General features: G+C 34.5%; 1 protein-coding gene across 1 annotated transcript; it reads left to right on the top strand.

The window, feature by feature from the left end:
• Window positions 1–4,516: 4,516 nt before the first annotated feature.
• Window positions 4,517–7,335, top strand: LOC124438653 (aurora kinase-like). Its single transcript, XM_046988830.1, has 4 exons — window positions 4,517–4,834; window positions 4,884–5,547; window positions 5,694–6,382; window positions 6,521–7,335. Exons 1-4 carry the CDS (start codon window positions 4,517–4,519, stop codon window positions 6,746–6,748), a joined length of 1,899 nt encoding a protein of 632 aa, XP_046844786.1. The 3' UTR covers window positions 6,749–7,335.
• The last annotated feature ends 14,298 nt before the right edge of the window (window positions 7,336–21,633 follow it).

Here is a 21,633-nt window from a genome sequence, read left to right as displayed (position 1 = left end):
AGCTTCACAGTTTATACCAAGTACGTGAGCGATGACGTTTTTCTTCACCCTACCCAGTATTTGAAAACTTTTATGGAATATCTTACACCAGGAATGTTTGAATTTTTGTTTTATGATTTTCATTTTATACTGACAACTCTCAACAACAATGTCAATGGCATTCTAGAACAGTCCGAACGTATGTTTGATTTTGAGCTTCACAGAAAGAACTGCCTTGAATGTGCATTGCATTTGTAGCGTATATGAATAGAGTATATGAACTAGTTTCGTAGCGCTATAAACTGTTAGGATTCGTCAGTCCATTTTACATATTTTCTTTACACACACAGCATGATATTGTATGTTATGCATGAGCAGCTACAAAGCACTAAAATTCAGTACGAGAACTACTGCTTTAGAAAGTGATGTAGAGATATTTTATTTGTCTTGTAGTATACAGTCATATTACTGTTTATTACAGATATGAAAAATTTACTCTACCAGTATTTATACAACAAATTATTTGCTCTACCAATGGCTCTACCCGTTAAAGCTTGATTCAACGCAGTAAATGTACATGAATCGAACATGCTTCAATTTTTGGAATTATTTAAGTCGATATTTCTTCTTACTTTTGTTATTATGCATGAGCCTTTGTCATTTAGCTAACTGTAGTTAGAGATTAATAACATATCTGACTGCTCTTTCAGTCTCTATCTTTGCAGCCATCTCGGCTATTAATAGCCACAACAGTTGCCTCAATAGACATCAAAAGTTGCCGTTAAAATACAGGTTTGTTTGTTGTCATTTGAAAAAAGAAACTTCTACTTGTATAGGATTAAAAAGGCTAGCTATTTGTAAAAAAAACATGAAACGCTTTCTTTGTGGAGTTACTCGAGATTTAGAAAGCATATACTTATCCTATAACATTTATTTGCCATTTCTTCAAATATGCATGTCATGATCTATTTATATAAAATTGAAGAACGATGATTTCATGCACGAATAATAATGCAATTAAAAATTCACATATTTCTCCAATCAAAACATTACACAAGCTGAGATATTTTAAAATTGTTTATTTATCAAGTAAGACCTACAAATAGTACTTGCCTTGTTTCGATGGTTCTCATCTGACGGAAGCAAAAAAGTAGTGACGAAGAGAAAGGTTTACAATCAAAAGTTACAAATATATAAGTAAGTTTACCGTTTACATATTGTGTTGCATAATTGCTTATTACGCTTAAAATTATTAGTTTCACTTTCGAATATCTAACGATACACAATAAAGCGCTAAGAAGTTGAAATTTGCTTCAATACTTAAAAGCCTCTCTCCCTATAATGATTTATCAGTTTTCTTTGTAAATTATCCCTCTCCATGCACAAATCGTTTGATTACATTGATTAAAACAATAAATATTCATGCTTTAAAAAATCTATACGAAACGTCGTTTCGTATTTTTCCATCACCATATCCAAGTAAAGAGTACAACATATACTTGTAAACTTTAACCAGGCTATATTACGATTTTTAACAATTTGCTCAACCCTGTTTCCCTATGTACTTTCTCTTGTCTGCTGTGATGATGATGAAAAATTTTCTGTTGGTATTCCAAAAGTTTGAATTAAAATTGCAAAACAAAAATTTGCTAATTTAATTTCGATTATTTGATGGACGATCTGACCGTATGTGATGTACCAGACCAATCCTGGATTTGCAAAATAAGTCGTATTCTTAGTGTTTGCGAACTTTGAGCCAGTCAAGTCTACATTAAGTAATGAAAATTGATGATAAATATATTTAGATACAATCAAAGTGAAAGCAGCTTACGAGGCCGGTTTCTTAGAAGCAATATACTGAGCAAACACAAGACAATTCCAAAATTGCTTGTTCTCTCAGAATAGCTTGTTCTCTATTGTCTACAATATATAAGACGTAGACATTAGATCTTCATCAACAACACAACTTTTATAGTTTAAAAGATAGCTAAAGTCAACTATATTTGCTTCATGTTTTTCCTGCTGTGATAATGACAAAATTGAAGAAAGTTGAGAACGGTGTTTCATGCCCCAGTCTTCTCTCCCCTTATAAGACAGCCGCTTGAGTTTTTTAATTGACGCAACTCCTTTTTAAGAGGACAGCAGAAAATATCGAAAAGCAACAACGAATACGTTGTACATTTAAACAAGTCAGGTATTGCTTCGTAGACAAAATCATTATGCATGCATCATGCTGAGCTTCGGCGACACTATGCACTTTATAACGGACATAAAGAATTTACTCTATATCAATATCTATAAAACCAGTTATTTTCTCTACGCGTTTATACTAAATTCAACGCAGCAAATGCACATGAATCAAACATGTTTCAATTTTGGAATAATTTATATCTTTCGTCTTTGTTTCGTTATTAGCTTAAGTCATTTTGTTAATTGTAGTTAGGGATTCATAACGAATCTGAATGCTCTCCAAGTGTCTATCCTTGCGTACCCCTTTAGCGGCCATCTCTGTTATAAGTAGCCACAAAGCTAACATCAAAAGTTGCTGTTAAATATAAAGGTTTGCTTGCAGTCATTTGAAAGAAACTTCAAAGTTGTACATGACTGAATAAGCAAGCTATTTGTTAAACAAGATATGGAGCGTTTTCTTTGTTGAGTTACTCGACAACAATAGTTTATCACAAGAATTTTTGTCTTCTTAACGTAATAAATGCGTTAGGAATTACGACAATATGATATGAATTACGATAGGAAGCATATACTAATCTTGAAATATTTATTTGCCATTTCTTCAAAAGTATATGTAATGATCTAGATTTATAATATTAAGAACGATGATTTCATGCACGAATAATAAGTCAATTGAAAATTCACAACTTCTTCCAATCAAAACATTACACATGCTGAGATATTTTAAAATTGTTATTTATCAAGTAAGACCTACAAACAGTACTTGCCTTGTTTCGATGGTTCTCATCTGATGGAAGCAAAAAAGTAGTGAAGAATTGAAGGTTTTACAATTAAAAGTTACAAATACATATGTAAGTTTACAAACGTTGCTGTGTTGCAAAATTACTTAGTACGCTTAAAATTATTGGTCCATTTTCGAATATTTAACAGTGGCGTAGCTAGCGGTCGAATATTTAACAGTGGCGTAGCTAAATTTCGCAAAAAATAATAAATATTCTATTTTGAGATGATGAGATAAATATTATTTCACAAACAATTTGCAATATTATATTTTATTCGTTCATTTTTATTCGTTCATTCGTTCAGTAAAGTAACTACTGTTGTAGAGAGTGTAGTTGAAAGGTCTGTTGCATGAAGGAAAAAAAGCAAAGTAATTGAGATAAAACATCAGGCAGAGGTATGATATCCAATAAAAAAATAAGCTACCAGAAATTAAAAAATCTCGGAAATGTTATTGCAAAACGTTTTTTTGCGCGGGCACGTTGTTTTGGGAATGAAATCTTACATGAAATAACTTTATTTATTCATCTGATATATGAAGATGTTCTTCTCTCTCACAAATAATATACAATATTTTTCACATAGCCCACTGCAACTTGTATAGAAGTTAGCCAATCAAAAATCTCGTTACAATTAATCAGAACTGTCAAACCCTAACAATTAAGATACTTCGGATTTAAGTTGGGAATATTTTAGACTAGCATGGCTTTGACCCGTACATCTTATTTCAAAGTTTTTGCTTGAAGCAGTTTTAAACTATTTGCGGTAGTTGTTCGACAAACATCCAGACTGCATAAATGTTTGGGTAACATAGCTGCATTGCATTTTGCGTTACGGTTGCCATGTTGGTGGTCAAATACAAAAGAATATTTTAATAAACTATTGCTATTGTAAAACAAGTAATCATGGGCCAGTATTGTCACATTAATGACAATTCCGTGGAGGTTATCTAAGAATTTGTGCTATGACAAATGCATTTTAGTTCTCAAATGAACCATTCTAGCCTTCCTTAATTCCCTTATTTATTGCTAATTCCAAAACTATTTTAGATTGTCAAAACAAAAAAGACCAATATCCAGAATTGAGCTTCCCAAAATATTGCATTAACAATGGATCTAACACAAAAAGTTTATCTACGGGTGTTCCAGCACACGTCCTTAAAATACTGGATTGGTTTGGTAAGATCAATGCCCAATCAGGAACACTAGGAAGTCTCAGTCTATTTAATGAAGCTATTAAAAGGTTGAATTATGCAGAGTCAACAGAAATAAGAGAATCAGTTAAAAAAATACGACTGACGCCAGCTAAAGAGTTGTTTGAGCAGGCAGAAGAAAAAGCCTACCGTGAATTTTGTGATGCATTACTAACAATTGCTGATAAAATAACTGCGTGCAGGATTTGCATCACAAGCTCTGTTCTTAAACATTTAAATGATAGTAAAGCAGCAGGAAATCATTTAATGCTATACTTAAAAGACTTAAATTCATTGCCTGAAGTTGGAGAGCATTTTTTTATTTTAAATTGGAGACATACAGTCGATCACGATGTACTAGAGATCAATTTATCAATGGCAGATTTTATTTCCAACCACACATCCCAAAGGCACGCAGTTCTTGAATGGCCATTGATTAAATGTGGCGAGGAAACGTTCCATCCTTTATATTTCATGTCTGTCGAAGGAACTAAAAGTATCTCAACGCCTTGGTCAGTATCTCATTTTCGTAAGGATGAAGCTCACCTATTTGTCGATAAAGAAATAACTTTAACCAACGAAGGAGAACTGCTGATTTTTCTGGAAACAAACTCCAAAAACTTGACAGCGAAACAGGAAAGCTTCAACCGTGGTGTAAAGAAAGTTGTGAGATTGATGATTCGAAAGTTAAATGTATGACAGTTGATAACAATGGCGTGGTATATGTTCTTTCTGGCTCTAGACAAAAGCCATTTTGGAATCACATGTTAACAGTTTTTTCAAAAAATGGTACAGTCCAACAATCTACATTAAATTTCCTCGACAACAAAACGCGCAAAATGCGTTTATAGCCGTAACACAAGATGAAAGAATTGTCATTGCATTTATTGACGGTGAGCTACGCAATGTCTACTTATGTGGATGTTACAAAAATGGGGAAGTCTTTCTGAAGCCTCGCTGGATGAGAGGTTATTATTACCCAATTATTGATGATGTGAAATGTTTGTCTATCTCTGATGATGACACCATAACGACGATAACTTATCAAAACGAACGTTTTCCCAAATTTTATAGACTCCTCATCTACAACATGAAAGGAAATTTTTTAAAAGACTGGATATTTAATCCAATCCATGAAGAAATTACAGAATATGATCAAATTATGTATACCCCAATCTCCAAGTGCATTACAGGTTACTACTTTAAAGATGATGCTTCAAAGTTAGCCATTGAGACTTTTTCAGCTGTCACTGAAAAACATCAGTCTACCGTTGTCCTTATGAACATGGGATATGATGCAGACATGTTTAATGGTTCTGTTCGTCTGGTTTACCATGATAACGGAGGAGTGGCTTTAGTTACTAACGAACGTAAAGTTCAATTGGAACCCAAACATCATCCTTGGGGTAAGATGCAATTTGATATGTGTTTGGGAATAACAATTTGAATTAGTAGTCTTAGTTATGTAATAAAAAGTTAAGATACTTCTTAATCAAGTCATCAATGCCTTCATTGCTGTTTCCTTAATGGTTAATTTTTCTTTAAATTTAAGGCATACTGTCTGATAAATCATCAATGCATTATGAAAAGTTGAAAAAGATGGAGGAACATCGTAAGAAACATTCAACAAAGGTTAAATATATTAATGATGTATTTGTAATCTTCTCCGAAGAGTTTTTACTTGGCAAAGGAAGTGATGGAACCCGTGTTTATCTTGGTCTGGGAAAAGACGGTTATGGAAAAGCAGTAAAACGACTTTATCGAGATAGCTTCACTGAACAAGCCAAGCAAGAAAAAGATGTTTTGAACGACTTTAATGCAAAGAGTTCAAAATATGTTGTGAATTATTGTTATCTGGAAGAAGAACCAGGGGATGAATTTGTATATTTGGTGTTAGATTTATGTGAAGAATCGTTGGAAAGTTTTGTGAAATCTTCTACCTTAGATGAGCTTCAAATAGAGCTTCCCAAAGTCCTGAGGCACATCTTAAAAGGTTTAGCAGATCTTCACAGTGGCCCACGTCCTATACTTCATCGGGATTTAAGACCCTCAAACGTTCTTCGAGATGTACAAGGAAATTTTTTAATCGCTGACTTCGGTATAAGTCGAAGATTATTAAATGAAACTTTGACATATGAGAGCATACAGAGAGGAGCTAAAAATTGGATAGCTCCAGAATCATATGATGAAGTGAATGCATCAATTAACTCAGCCCGCTATAAGAAACAGTCTGATGTTATGGTAGGTGTTTGATGTAGAAATTTGTACTCTGTTGATTTATGCAACTAACAAATAAACTCGATTTTTTAACATTTCACTATCAACCATTTACGTTGTGACTGTTATGATATTTACGTTTGTGATTTTTATTAAAAATAGAACGCAGGAATGGTGGCTTATTATGTTGCAACAAAGGGGGAACATCCTTTTGGACATGAACGGCATTTACTGGACAACCTTTTGAATGGAAAACCTGTTGGCTTGGATAAAATCAAGGATTCCACGCTCAAAGATCTTCTTTCGTGGATGTTAAAGCGACAACCTGAAGACAGACCATTAGCCAACGAAGCGTTGAAACACCCATATTTTTCGTCGGATTACGAGTAGTTCGAAATGTTGTGTAAAGTTGGAAACCAACAACCAATAAAGACAAGTGATGCCCTTTCAAGTGTCGTTCAACAATTGAATAGCGAATCCTCAGATTGGAAAAGTCAAATGGATACTGATGTCTATGATTATTTTTGCACTTACGAGAAAAATGGAAAATCTACAAGGTCCATTATAAATCTTCATGGACAGAATGCTTAAGACTTATTAGAAATGTTGGCCAGCATTGGTGTGATCGACCACGGCCAAGACCACAACCAGAAACATTTTATAAAATTGGTGATCCAAAGGAATACTTTCTCAAAACATTCCCTGATCTTCTTATTCGAGTGCACACGGCTGTAAGGTCAAATGATGAATGGAAAAACAAACCAGAACTCAAGTTCCTTTTAATTTTCAATCAAGTTGACACGAATCAATGAATATTTCACAAACATTTCATTGCGAATTATTTTGTGTTTTTCCTTTTGCAGTGCATATGAGAGGAAAATTGTGTTATTTAGATTATATTTTCACTGAACATAACGTTGAAAAGGACAATGTAATTGAACTTGCTTGATTCCTTAAATAAATTGCTTTTAAAAATACAGCTTCCATGAAAAAATTGGTTAAACGTAAACACAAATGAAGAACACAAAACAAATTGTCAGTAGAGATAAACAAAAAAATTGGTCAATCTGAGTCAAACGAAGTAATTATCTTTGCTATAAGTCTTTGTTATATATTAATTTTTAAGTATAAGAAGGGTTGTGGTTTAATATAATATAAAAATATATAGGCATAAGCTTACGCAGTCAAAAGGTAGATATATAAAGTGAGTACTTACCTCTAAAGTGGCTTCAAGTTGCGATTCGATGGTTCTTTTCGTTAATTTTGGCTTCAAGAAGTTGGAAACCATCACAATAAGAATTTGAATCACATAAACATTGGCGACCATAACAAGAAAACACATAAAATCACAGCAGTTTTTTCTAGACAGAACCCCATGCATGTTATGCCTATAAATGCTTCAATCTTTGTAGATTGTCGACGTATTAATCGATGTGACGATGTCTGTTCAATAATCCATCCTTTCTTTATATTGTCCCTTAAACGAATAAAACATTTTGAAATACACGAAATTGTCGACTTTAACTGGACCTTTTAAAATATAGATTTAAACAACCAACTATTGATATACTGCATGCATACAATAACATTTCCGGGGAGGCTCAATTCTGCCACGTGCAAAGCTCATAATGATTCCCGAAACGCAGTTTCAATGAATCCATAAGCTGCTTTATTTTTCAAATAAAGCTATTTATATACTCGTTACAATAAAAGAATCGTTATATATACAGAACGTCCCCCTACCCCCCCAAAAAAATAGAACCCACATGAAATTATTGTATGCACTGCCATTATTGCGCCAAATAATGCAATGTACTTGACAGTTCTGGCCCTTTGCCAGGCACGTAGAGCAATAATTGGAGGCTGGGGTATATTCATATATGCATGACATGCCGTATAAGGGCCGATTACATGAGGCGAATTGTCCTGCTTAAACGGGTGAACTCGCCTAGCCGAGACGAGTTAAAAATTGCAATTATATGATAGTTTCATATTTTAAAACGCGCCAGAAATCTTTTATTATTTTGCCATCCCAATTAAATTTCTGGGCTCCAAATTTTCCTGTGAATTTTTGGAGCTCGTAGCTGCTGTTTGAACAGACAGGCATACATCGTTCTAAAGTCTATGTCAATTAGAACTGACCAATAAACGCACGCGCGAGTCGAATTCCCTGGCCCGCTTTGCCAAGCCAACTCAGCAGATTGCAATTACATGGGAATTTTCATCCCGCCTAAGCGAGTAACTCGGCAAGCAACACTGGGACCCCAGCAAGGTGGGACAACTAGCTTGCCATGTTATCACACAGTAAATAATACATAACAATTATACACAGAGAGTCAACTCGGCAAAGCGGGTCAACTGGCCTAGCCGGGACAACTCGCCCATGTAATTGGTCCCCTATTGAATTCCATTGTTTTTTACGGATTATAAAATGAGTATCAGCACCCCAACTACAGTTGTGGCTAAATGCGTGCCCTCAAGGATTTGATGGAGTTTGCGAAGTATCAGCAACGCAAAACAGTACTAATATCATACACTGATTTTGCCTCAAAAGCTTTTAAAATCAAAGTGACATTAACTGAGTAATAACTGCCACCAAAATACAGTCATATTTTCGATACGTTGCATCGACTATGAAAATACTAGAGTGTGACTAAATTAAACTGGCGTTACAAATAACTATTCTTGACTTGCAACCATTCTCTTGAGATTTATCAAACAATGTTGCTCGCCCGCCTCGGCTGGTGCCAACAATAACACTGATAAAATATTCTTTGTATCAGACCACCGACATGGCTGAATTGCAAGTCAAGAATTGCAGACTATTGTATTATTGCAGATTTCAATTTATTGCATACGCAATTATTTGTACGGGCTTTTGGGACACTCTGAAGATCATTTATAACGAGCATACATACCGTGTGCTCTAAGTCTTGAAGGCCGGGAATGAGTTCAAACTCTTCAATAATTAAGAAAATTTTGAAATAATTCAGCAAACTGTAAAACTAAAGCCACGCTTTCGGAGGAGAAAGGGGGGTTAGAATTGTTTGTGATTATTGACGTGTATTATGCTATGCTAAAAATCTTCATTTTGAAAGAATTATGATCTAAAAAAATGTAGATACAGATTACACTATTTTACACAACAACATCCATCTACTCTCAGTTATTCTTGTGTCACTGTTGCAATCGAAAAAGCGCTGCTACAAAACTGCCCATTTATATCACAACGTGATTATTTTGGGCAACAATGACTAATGGTAAAGCAGAATGAAGGAATTATAAGAAACTTACACGTACAATGAAGACTTAGTCGGTCACACTTCTCCAAATGCTCAAAAGCAGTATTTCACGAAAGCGAAGTCTAACTTCAAATTGCGGTTAAGTCTCTTATGAGAATTTAACATAATTTATAATGGTATAAAAGGTGCCAGAAATATAGTTGTAATGAAATTATGTACAAACCATCTCCGCCAGACAAATGCTGGGATTTATGGGCGGGATGGGAGGGATATGAACAACATAAACTTTATGAAATAATTTTCTGTCAGTTTTTATATATAAAAATATATTACATAGAAAAATAAAAACGAAAGGAGAAAATGTTGCTGTGAGCAAGACACAAATAATTGTATTGACTGAACAGCAGCTATTCAGCTGCTTCTTAAACTTCAACAGTTGATATCTTTATAGTATAGGAAGCACGCATTCACTCATACACGAACTGAATCACCATAGTTCAAAAAATTCTTTAAAATCCCCTCCTGTCCTTTCAAAGAGAACAAAAATTTTTTTTTTCTTTCAACTGCTTGCATTTTAAATTTTTTATTATCTACGTGGACATGCGAAACAGTGTTCAACGTTATCCCTCAACGTTCAAATCTTCAGATAACATCTTACACAGTCTGATTGATTATATACAGCAAGGAACATTCATCGAGGCGATGCCTACATACAAACTAAAACAAATATAAATAGTTCTAAAGATATTAAACACCATAGTGAATGGTAAAAGTAATATAATAAGTTGATAGTTCTTAAAACAATTGTTTTAAGTAAAGAGCTTCTAAATTAAACGACACAACGACATAACTTAAAACAGTTCTTTTAAGAGCTATCAACTTATTAAATTACTTTTACCATTCACTATGGTATTTGCTATCTTTAGAACTATTTTCAGATTTATCACCACGGCAAAGTCTCTATTTTATTATTTAAAACAACTATGTATAAAAGGGATGTTTTATTCGCCCATTACTCTATCACCACAAGTGAAGATCGAGATATATATATATATACATAAAAGATAAAAGTTTCACCGGATTTTTAATTGATTTTCATTGAGCTTTCGACTCGTTGCTTCGAGCCTTCATCAGAATGAGGATATTTATTTACACGTGCTTTTAGCTTGGAGATGTTTACAGCGTCTAATTGGATAAGTGGGTGGATTAATGTGATTGGATGGGGTGAAATGCATTGCCATGGGTTTTGGTGTGTTGTTAATATGATTGGTGTTAATAATATTAGAGTGTAGTGTTTTAGTTTTGGTGTTGTTTGTAGTTTTTTTGTCCTTTTTCTTTAGTTGTGAGTATATGATGGGTATGTCGATATGTCTGTTTATTGTGTCGTTGTCTTCACTGTACCAAGCCTCTTTAAATTCGCGTGCGTGTTTAGTCTGTGCGCGTCCGAGTACTTTAGTTTCCGTCCAGTCGAATGTGTGGTTGTTTCCGTGGGTATGTTCTGCCGGTAGTGAGTTCGGATCTCGTCGTTTTATAGCGTTTTTGTGTTCTGTGAGTCTTGTTTCAATTTTCTTAGATTTTTGTCCTATGTATTGCTTTGAACAGTCTTTACATGGTATCATGTAGATCGCGTCAGTTGTATCATGAATTGTTGTTTTGTCTTTATGTTTGGTGAAACATGATTTGAGTTTTTGTGTAGGTTTGTGGGCGACGTTAATATTAAATGGTCGAAGAAGTCTGGCAGTCATTTCTGATGTTCCGTTTATGTATGGTAATGTGACGATTTTACTGTTTCGTCCGGTTTTGTTGCTTTTGTCGGTTTGTGTTTTTGGTATTTTGTATATAGTTTTGTTTATGAAGTTTCTAGGGTAGTTGTTTTAATAAATGTGGAGTATAAGTAGTTGCGTTCTGTTTTTTTGGCTTCTTCCGTATTACAATGAGTGTTTATCCTGTTGAAAAGTGTTCGAATGCAGCTTATTTTGTGTTGTGTTGGATGATTGCTGTTGAAATCGAGTATTTGGTCTGTGTGGGTGGTTTTGCGGTATACTTGTGTGTTTAGTGTACCGTCATCTGTTCTGGTTAGTAGGATGTCGAGGAAGGTAAGTTGTTCGTCATGCTCTTTGTCTTTAATAAAGGTAATGTTCTTTGTGGTATTGTTTATGGTGTGTAGAATTTGTTCAGTTTTGTCTTTCTTGACTATGGCAAAGATGTCGTCGACATATCTTTTCCATAGTCTGATGTTTGTGTTGTTTGTGACTGATTGTGTTTCGAGGTGTTGCATGACAGCTTCTGCGAGGAAGGTGGATAGTGGTGATCCCATTGGTGTGCCTGAAATTTGTCTGTAGTATGTGTTTTGGAAGGTGAATTCAGTGGAGAGGCAAAGGTTGAGTAAGTCTAGGATGTCATTTTTGTCTAGTTGTGTTGTAGCTTACCAAGTTTTGTCGTTTGTGAGTAGTTCGTTTGTAATTTGTTTGGCAATGTCTAGTGGTATGGATGTGAAGAGTGATGTTACGTCGTAGGATATCATGATTTCGTCTGGTCGTAGTTTAATGTTTTCAATACTGGCAAGGAAAGTGGTGGCATTTCTGATGGTGTGAGGTGAATTTTTGACTAATGGATACAGAATATTATAAAGATATTTTGAAAGTTCATACGTAGGTGATCCTGGAAGCGATACAATAGGTCGAAGTGGGTTATTTTCTTTGGGATTTTTGGTAGTCCGTAGAATTTGGCGGTGGATGCGTCATTGGGTCGGATTCTTCTGTGGTCGTTTTCGTTTAGTTTCTTTTTGTCTGTTAGTTGTTTCAATTTCTGGTTGATGCGGTTGGTGGTCGTTTTGCTGGGGTCTGTGCGAAGAAGTTCGTAGGTGGTGGGATCTTAAAGGAGGGTTTTGGCTTTGACAGATCAGAATACATCGACAAAGCCAAAACCCTCCTATAAGATCCCACCACCACCATAAACAATACCACAAAGAACATTACCTTTATTAAAGACGAAGAGCACGACGAACAACTTACCTTCCTCGACATCCTACTAACCAGAACAGATGACGGTACACTAAACACACAAGTATACCGCAAAACCACCCACACAGACCAAATACTCGATTTCAACAGCAATCATCCAACACAACACAAAATAAGCTGCATTCGAACACTTTTCAACAGGATAAACACTCATTGTAATACGGAAGAAGCCAAAAACAGAACGCAACTACTTATACTCCACATTTATTAAAACAACTACCTAGAAACTTCATAAACAAAACTATATACAAAATACCAAACAAAACACAAACCGACAAAAGCAACAAAAACCGGACGAAACAGTAAAATCGTCACATTACCATACATAAACGGAACATCAGAAATGACTGCCAGACTTCTTCGACCATTTAATATTAACGTCGCTCACAAACCTACACAAAACTCAAATCATGTTTCACCAAACATAAAGACAAAACAACAATTCATGATACAACTGACGCGATCTACATGATACCATGTAAAGACTGTTCAAAGCAATACATAGGACAAAATTAAGAAAATTGAAACAAGACTCACAGAACACAAAAACGCTATAAAACGACGAGATCCGAACTCACTACCGGCAGAACATACCCACGGAAACAACAACACATTCGACTGGACAGAAACTAAAGTACTCGGACGCGCACAGACTAAACACGCACGCGAATTTAAAGAAGCTTGGTACAGTGAAGACAACGACAAAATAAACAGACATATCGACATACCCATCATATACTCACAACTAAAGAAAAAGGACAAAAAAACTACAAACAACACCAAAACTAAAACACTACACTCTAATATTATTAACACCAATCATATTAACAACACACCAAAGTCCATGGCAACGCATTTCACCCCATCTAATCACATTAATCCACCCACTAATCCAATTAGATGCTCTAAACGTCTCCAAGCTAAAAAGCACGTGTAAATAAATATCCTCATTCTGATGAAGGCTCGAAGCAACGAGTCGAAAGCTCAATAAAAATCATTTAGAATCCGGAGAAACTTTTATCTTTTATTTATTCAATGCCTGGATTACAAATTTTCAAACTTATATATATATATATATATATATACAAAGTATATAACAATGTGCCCTCCCGGCTATCACCATAGTAAAATGGTGACTCCTGCACTTGGGACACAGGACGTACGGTTATATATATATATATATATATACAATTTTGAACAGAGCTATATTACAGTTCTTACCAAACATGCACATAGCAAAATTTTTGTCCATGACAATGATATGGAATCTCATAAGCACAAGTGAAAATGCAGATAAATTATTAAACGCACAAACTATATTATTGTCAGAAAAGCTGATCACACAGTATTAATCACTCGGCATTTATCTTGGGATGAATCAATTTGGGTTGTCACCAACATGATACCAGATGTTAAAACTCAGTTCACTTGAAAGATACACTGGTGTTCTCTTTTGTGACTACGATCAGTCATTGATCAAAATGACCAAAAGAAACTACTATCACGTTACTATTTATATAATTTAAAAACGTTTATCGAACGTTTTGTGTCGTGTAATGTAATTTTTTACTTATTTTTTTATAAAATGTATCTATTTTCAATTGCCAGTGAAATAGTTAAATGCAATAGGTTATGAGCCTAAATACGATTGAATTTAAGCGACGCTTGAATGAGCCTACACCGATCAACGATGGGAATCGTTGATCATGTCACAATAAAGTTGGCTGAGTATACGTTTCGTCATGACTGTAATCTGCCTCTACTCTACTGAATTGAACAACTAAGATTTTCTGTTTCCTGGTGATCTTTAATCTGACGTTTCTAAACGTTGAGTTGAGTAAATCAGGTTTACATAAAGCCATGAAAAATGGTGATTAATATATCTTTATATAATTTAATATTTTAAAAGGAAAGTAATTATCATTGCAATTTTAGTCAAAACACTATGTTATGCAAAGACAAGATTGAAAATCGAAGAAAGATAGAACGTTTAAAATAACTTCTGTTTTTAGTTGTAATGTGTGGGTGTCAATTGTGTAATGTCATTGTGAATTAGTGTGAAGTGAAATGTTTTTAGTTCTGATGAGTGATTTAGGTGTGATGTTTTTAGTTGTAATGTTTGGGTGTCAATTGTGTATTGTCGTTTGTTTGTATTGTGAATAAGTCGTTTGTAAGGTGCCGGTAATTGTCACCAAAATTGCCATCTAAGCTAATCAAAACAGTCCAAGCACCCTATCCTTAACCCTAAAAATTACGGCTGGAAAAATTTTAATCTAATATGGCTTCAGCCGTAGATCTAATTTTAAGTTTTCGGCTTGAATCCACAGTATATAGGCAATGTACAGTAGGTCTACTTCACTGTGCAACAGGCTTGTGCATATTTAATTAAACAATTGGCTGCCATTGCCCATTTTATCATTCCTATTGATCGAAAAAAAGCAATTTACTGGCTGCAACTATGGTAATCCCATGCATAATAAAATACGCGTGGTACAACAAAATTCAATGCACTAACTCTACTGTATATTCACAATACTGTGCATGAAACTATGTGAGGTAACTGGTCAATAAGCATGCAGACTACCCAAATGTGCCCTATCTGCCTGATTTTTTGAACAACTTGAGCTAAGATGAGTGTATTTTTTTCTCTGAGAAATCATTCAAATATTCTTTTATTTAGTGATTTGTGTCTTATTAAAAAAATTAATTTAGATTATTAAACAAAAAATGACCAATACAGTCAAAATTTGGTTGTCTCATGATATTGTATTTAACGATGGATCTAATGACTAGTTGTTCAAGTCCTCAGTGGCGTAGCTAGCGGCCCCGCTACTCTTCGACCTTTTAATACGAGTAGAGCGGTTAGTGATTGCCAAATTATGAGATCATTGTCGGTATTAACTTTCTATTGTGTTTGCTCTCATATTGCTATTTTGTATTTGTGTATGACACATTGGCTTCAAATGCGACTGCGATTTGCTCAACGGATGTTGATTTAGTAAATAGCTTATTAACCGTCCTTTTCTCGATCGTCGGTGGAACAGAATGTTATCGTTTATGAACCGCCAACTCCTGATTTAACAATCCAAAATAAGGGAGGAGCATTTCAGAGAGATTGGCATGAGGCCAAAGACTGGCTGTGTGGCAGTACAACCTTGCAGAAAGTGTTTTGTTGGCCATGTCAGGGGCGGATCTAGGATTTTTCAAACATCAGTCATAAAACGTCGAAGGCGCTCCGCACCTGGGGGGGTTTGAGGCATTCTCCCCTGAGAAATTTTGAATTTCAGAGCCTTGAAAATGCTATTTTCAGCGTTTTAGAGCAATACAAAATGTATTTGTGGGCATCGTTTTGCGTAAAACAACACATTTTGCTTACGTTTTTTCAAAAAAAATGAAGTGAACAATACTTGAATGTTTGCCAAATATTTAGGCTCATTATCATGCCAAATATATGGCTCATTAGCATGTCTAGGAACGTAAAATTTATTTTACAATAATGCTATTCAAAAACAGATATAGTCTTTAAACATTTCTACCAAGTTGTCAGGCATAGACCCCCCTAGAGACCCCCATTCAAACCTCTATGTAATGAGTTTAGTTAAGTTAGAAATTTGGTACTACAAGTGACAGTTCATAGATATAGAAAAGCTCAGACTTCAAACCATGCAAGTTTATTGTAACCCTTTACCCATCTCCACATCAGTGCCAGCAAATTCACCTTTTGAGAAAAAACTCAAAATTTTGTTCTGCCAAAGGTTAAGCAAAAATTATCAGAGTGAAAATTTGCAGTTAAGGACAGCTTAATGCCATAAATGTTTATTAGGCATTTCACTAGAATATTATCTCCTGTAAGTATATGCAAGGTGTGCTATATAGCAATCACTAGTAGCATTGTATTTGCAAATACAAACAGAATGTAACCAACATGTCTTTAATTATATAATTACATGAATGTTAAAATTGGTTCATGTGTCATGCTTACTGGTTATGATAAATATCTTTTCATATGATCAAAGCTTGTTTAAATGTAAATCAGAAATAATTTAGTTTAGAAATTATAATGATCATCAGAAAAATTACCTAGTGATCATGAAAATACTTTGCTGTTTTGCCAAATTTCAAGGTTTATCTGCATACATAGAAAGACATTTTACTTTATAGAAAATGCTTTTCATACATCAATAGCCCTTTGGAATTTATGGCAAACAATCAGGTATGAGCCATAAATTAACACACCTTTACATCTCTACATGAGGTGTTCAGTTAGAAAAGGGGACAATATGTGACATGGGACAACATTCCATGTATGTGAAATACTCAGGTTTAATACCATTCCAGTCAAATTATCAAAATAAAAAGCTTCATGGGTCAGAAGACTCAAAATCACAGGTTATAGTAAACAGCTTCTCATGTAATCAATGTTAGTTTTCTCAAATCTTAAACAATATGTAGTATAACTGTCTAATGATTGAATGATCAATGATCCTGAAAAGCCCCAAACATTTGTTTATGATAAAGTAAATAATAATATGGCGCCTTATGGCTACAGATTTTTTGTCCATTGAAATATATTTGCAGGAATGTAGGATTTTGCTGCCGTATAACGGCTACGATTCCCCAAGCACTAAAGAAATCATAGCTAAAAGTCCTTCGTCAACAACAATTTTAGAAGCATCGATCTGCTTACCATATGCCATATTGACATAAATCGCATCACACACTCGCATAATTGACTTTGATATATTACATTCATGCATGCACTTCACTTGTCCTTTACTTGCGATTTTGGATGTAAATTTCTGCTGATAAAACTCAAAACAATGTTGGCTTTCTTTTGAACATCAATGACTGAAATGTCGCTCGCGAGATCGTCTTTGCCAAGCATTTAAAATTTATCCATAAATTTCCACCCTCTTGAAAAAATTCACATTTTGGACAGCAGCATTCATGTCAATATATGAATTTGTAAAGATTTCATAAATTCCATCTGATTGTAGTTTAGTTTCTATCATGCTTATAAAATTACTATAAAACGATCAAACATTCAATTCAGACAGTGAGCTGGACTATGTTAGTTCAGTTGGCTATCAGTCGAAATCCGTCAAACCAATCACAATAAAGCAAAATTCAAATGAACCAATTGTAAGATAGCAATTGGACTCCCTTATACGTCCGGCCACCCTTATTATCAGTCGAGACCATTCCAGACTGTCCACTGATCTGGCTATTGACCAATAAAATAAGCGTTTTGACGTTCATAGACTCCTTTATCCGTCGAACCAGTCAAGCCACCCCGCTTATCAGTCGGTTATTCCAGGTCAATTAAAATTCAACTGATCTGGTTACCAACGAGATATTCATTGGATTAGTCATTAGTTTTCAATAATAAATAATGCGGGATTTTATCACGAAGTGAATGTGATAAGAAAATAAGAATAATTAATGAATTTTTAATTAATATGAATAGGTAATTTTTGAATTTCAAACATCAGTCGCGCGACGGATTTGACATACTCTAGATCCGCCCCTGGGCCATGTCTAATATTTTCCCCGCAAACATCGTCATCGTGGACTAAAAATGGCTACAACGATATGCGTAGTATTATGTCTGATACCAAGAAGCATGAAAAATCTAAATCGTATTTGACTGCTTTTAAGACATGGAAATCGTATGGAGCTGGTGAACGAATTGATTGACTTATGTTCCTCACGAGAAGAAGTGAGATCCAGTGTCATAATGAGGAGGTAAGACAAAATCGAGAAATTTTAAAAACTGTTACTGAAGCCGTGATGTATTTGTCAAAGCAAGAGTTGCCATCTAGAGGTGTCACGATGAGTCCGAAGGTAGCTTGAACAAAGGTAATTATAGAGAGTTGCTCGAATGTTTTGCTAAGTTTGATTTTGTATTTGAGCGTCGACTGCACAGTAACTAGCAGAATCTGATATAGTTGGCGACAGATGATTTACTGGAGTCTCCCCAGCAATTCGAAATGATTTTATCAGCTGTCTTGATTCAGTTATTAAAAATGAAATCAGAAAGAAAATAAATGATTGCACATTTATGAGTATTCAGGTTGATGAAACATCTGAGAGTCTACCAAAGAGCAGCTAAGTATTATTGCTCGGTTTGACAAAGCAAGTGAAATTTTTGAGAAGCAATTAGTATTTGTGGATGTAAGTATGAACAGAAATGCCACAGCAATATTAAAGTTGTCAAAGATAAACTTGTTGAGTATTCTGATATAAAAGAAAAATTGGTTTTGCAAACATTTGATGGTGCTTCTGTCATGTCTGGCTATATCAATGGTGTTCATGCATTGGTTCGATAAGAGTATCCTTTTGCACATTTTGTTCATTGTGCAGCTCATAAATTGAACCTTGTCCTATGCCACTCAGCCTCATCAAATTCTTTTGTTAAAATCTTTTTCATTAAAATTGGTACATTCAGCACATTTACAAGGGATGCCCTAAAAAACAGCTTTTCTCACATCAAAAAACCTTTAGTTTCCTGCCCCTGGTGAAACAAGATTGTATTATCGCTCTAGATAAATCAATGTATTGCACAAAAACTATGAAAAGTTTTAGATATTTTTGAGGGGGTACTTGAACAACCAGCTGGATGGGACGATGAGTCTTGAAGTAAAGTAAGTGGCTTACTGCATTATTTTGAGAGCTTTCAATTTTGGTTTCTACTATGTGTTTTTTACAAGATTTTAGAAGAGTCCATAATTTTGTATTTCATTCTTAAAAATATGGAAACCCATTTTAATTATGGCATAAGAAAGATTGACAATTTCAAGCAGTTTATTGTATCACTTCGCATAGATGAAGCTTTCACTGAGTTTTACCAAACTGCACTAGAAAAAGTACACCCAACAGCAACCAGAGCAGATAGTAGATACAATTACAAATAGCTTTATTTTGAGATTATTTATTTCATTAAAGGCATGTTAAGTGAACGATTTCAAGATATTAATCAATTCGAGTTTTTAGACCTTTTAAATCCTAAAGTATTTACTACATCTAAGGGCATAGTTCCATGGGAGAAAATCAATCTTTTCAAGGATAAGTATAGTCCTCTTTTTAACATCCCTACTTTGGAGAGTCAACTTTCCTTCATTTACAACGATAAGGGCTTTCACAAATAGTGCAGTAATGATTTCAAAATGGTTTTAGAAACGATAAGGGCTTTTACAAATAGTGCAGTAATGGTTTCAAAATGGAAATAGATCAGTTGAAGCTAAAGCAATAAATTCTTTCAATATCGCAACTGATATCTATATATAGTTAAACGTGGTTAATTCTACCCGAAAGTATAAATTGATGTTGTAGAGCTCAAAGCCAGGCCACAGATTAAGTCCCACAATGCAAACAATTTTTCATACATAGATCATAGAATAGGCTAGACGGTCAAAAAACGTGATACGTCTTTCTTAGATTTAAATTTGCCAGTAAATGCTGTGTAAAAAATAAAATGTAAAATAGTAAGATATAAACATTATGTTTCTTTCAATATTAAAGTTAGGTTCAATTAAAAAAAAGGATAATGGCTGAATCTCATGTATCGATTAATCTAGGTGGTTGTTTCTTACTTTGAAACGGGCCACGCCATTTTGTAAAGAAATTTGAACTTTACACCACATCTGCTTCAAAATCTTTACGACAGACCAAGGATACAGTTTAAATATATTATCCTATATAGATGCATGAATTGAATCTCTGAAAAGAAAAACGGCATTCTATAGAATGCATGGTTTGAAGTTAACTGACACATAACAAAGACAGTTTTAAGATTAAAAAGCAATATTTTCAGCAGCGCATTGTACGTGCACGCCAAACTGGTGTGCATTAAAATATTAATTTTCTCATGTGTTGCAATTAACAAACTAATATTCATGATCTCAATCCACAAGAACGATCATTCTCTACCAATTGTACGAACTTCTTAAATTTATTATAATTCATTGTTGATCAGTTACTGCAGGACTTAAGCAAGAACGATTACAATTGCCCAGATTTTAATTGAGATGCGGGTAAAATATACTTGCAAGTTGCTCAATAGCCTGAATTGCAGACGCTTGTAAATTCCTGATAGGTAATGGTAAGCGTCTCCTAATTGACGGCCGAATTCTTGTTTTTGCGGGTGATATTTCCCAAAAAGATGGGAAAAGTATTTGATCAAAAACATGTTTGTTTCTTTTAATGTAAACATGGAAATACCAATTGATTAATGGTATCATCGCTAAGTCTCTCTTTCAAAGATCAGCAAACCTAAAAGACAGTCAGAGATCTCATACCTCTACCATGCATTCGCTAGGTGAAACTCCCAAGTTAACGTGATGCAAGCAACATTATACCATTGCATAATAATCAAAGGTAACCAATAACGCATTCAGTGTGTTTTTTGATTGATGGGAAAAGCAACATCTGTTTTAGCCAAATTTTAATCCATCGCTTACTTCAGCTGATGGGAAACGCATTCACAGCATTTTTGTAATGTGTTTAAGTATTTGATGAGTTATATTCGGCTTAGAAACAATAAACACAGATAGACAAACGAGCTCCTATCGTGGGTAACAAATCAACAATATTTTTTAATAAAATAACTGTTAAGCACACTTGCCAATCAAATTCGTTGCCATATTTTAATACAAAAAGAATTCTACCCCAAATAGCAGCTTACAATTCCCAGTAAGGAATTTACAATCGTCAGCAATACAGGCTAGGCTCTCAATTAGTATGTCTTAATATAATAGACTTACTTGCGTCACTCGTGGGGATGTTTTAACTCTTTAGCGTGCAAGTTTTTCGTTTTCGTGTTTAAAATTATTTTGTTTTTGCTGGCACATGGCCACTGCACCGTAAAAAGTAAATAAAGTCGACTAACACACTGTATATTTTTCTATTAGTAATTCAATACAAGTGTTTTTAGACTAAACAAAGGAGAAGTCGACATTGGGCTGCTTCAAGAGGCATGTCAATGGCGCTAGACATAGTAACGACAACTTGA

The sequence above is a fragment of the Xenia sp. Carnegie-2017 genome, unplaced genomic scaffold (genome assembly GCF_021976095.1).
Source record: "Xenia sp. Carnegie-2017 unplaced genomic scaffold, XeniaSp_v1 HiC_scaffold_19, whole genome shotgun sequence".
In the NCBI taxonomy this organism is placed as follows: Eukaryota; Metazoa; Cnidaria; class Anthozoa; order Malacalcyonacea; family Xeniidae; genus Xenia; species Xenia sp. Carnegie-2017.
This window is presented reverse-complemented; position numbering and strand designations above follow the sequence as displayed.

What these genes read in the sequence shown, in the direction of transcription:
- LOC124438653 (XM_046988830.1), top strand. Translation starts at nt 4,517, where the DNA reads ATGGCAGATTTTATTTCCAACCACACATCCCAAAGGCACGCAGTTCTT. An exon ending in ACCCAAACATCATCCTTGGG is followed by an intron (nt 5,548 to 5,693) that starts GTAAGATGCAAT and finishes TTTAAATTTAAG; the next exon opens with GCATACTGTCTGATAAATCA. An exon ending in AGAAACAGTCTGATGTTATG is followed by an intron (nt 6,383 to 6,520) that starts GTAGGTGTTTGA and finishes TATTAAAAATAG; the next exon opens with AACGCAGGAATGGTGGCTTA.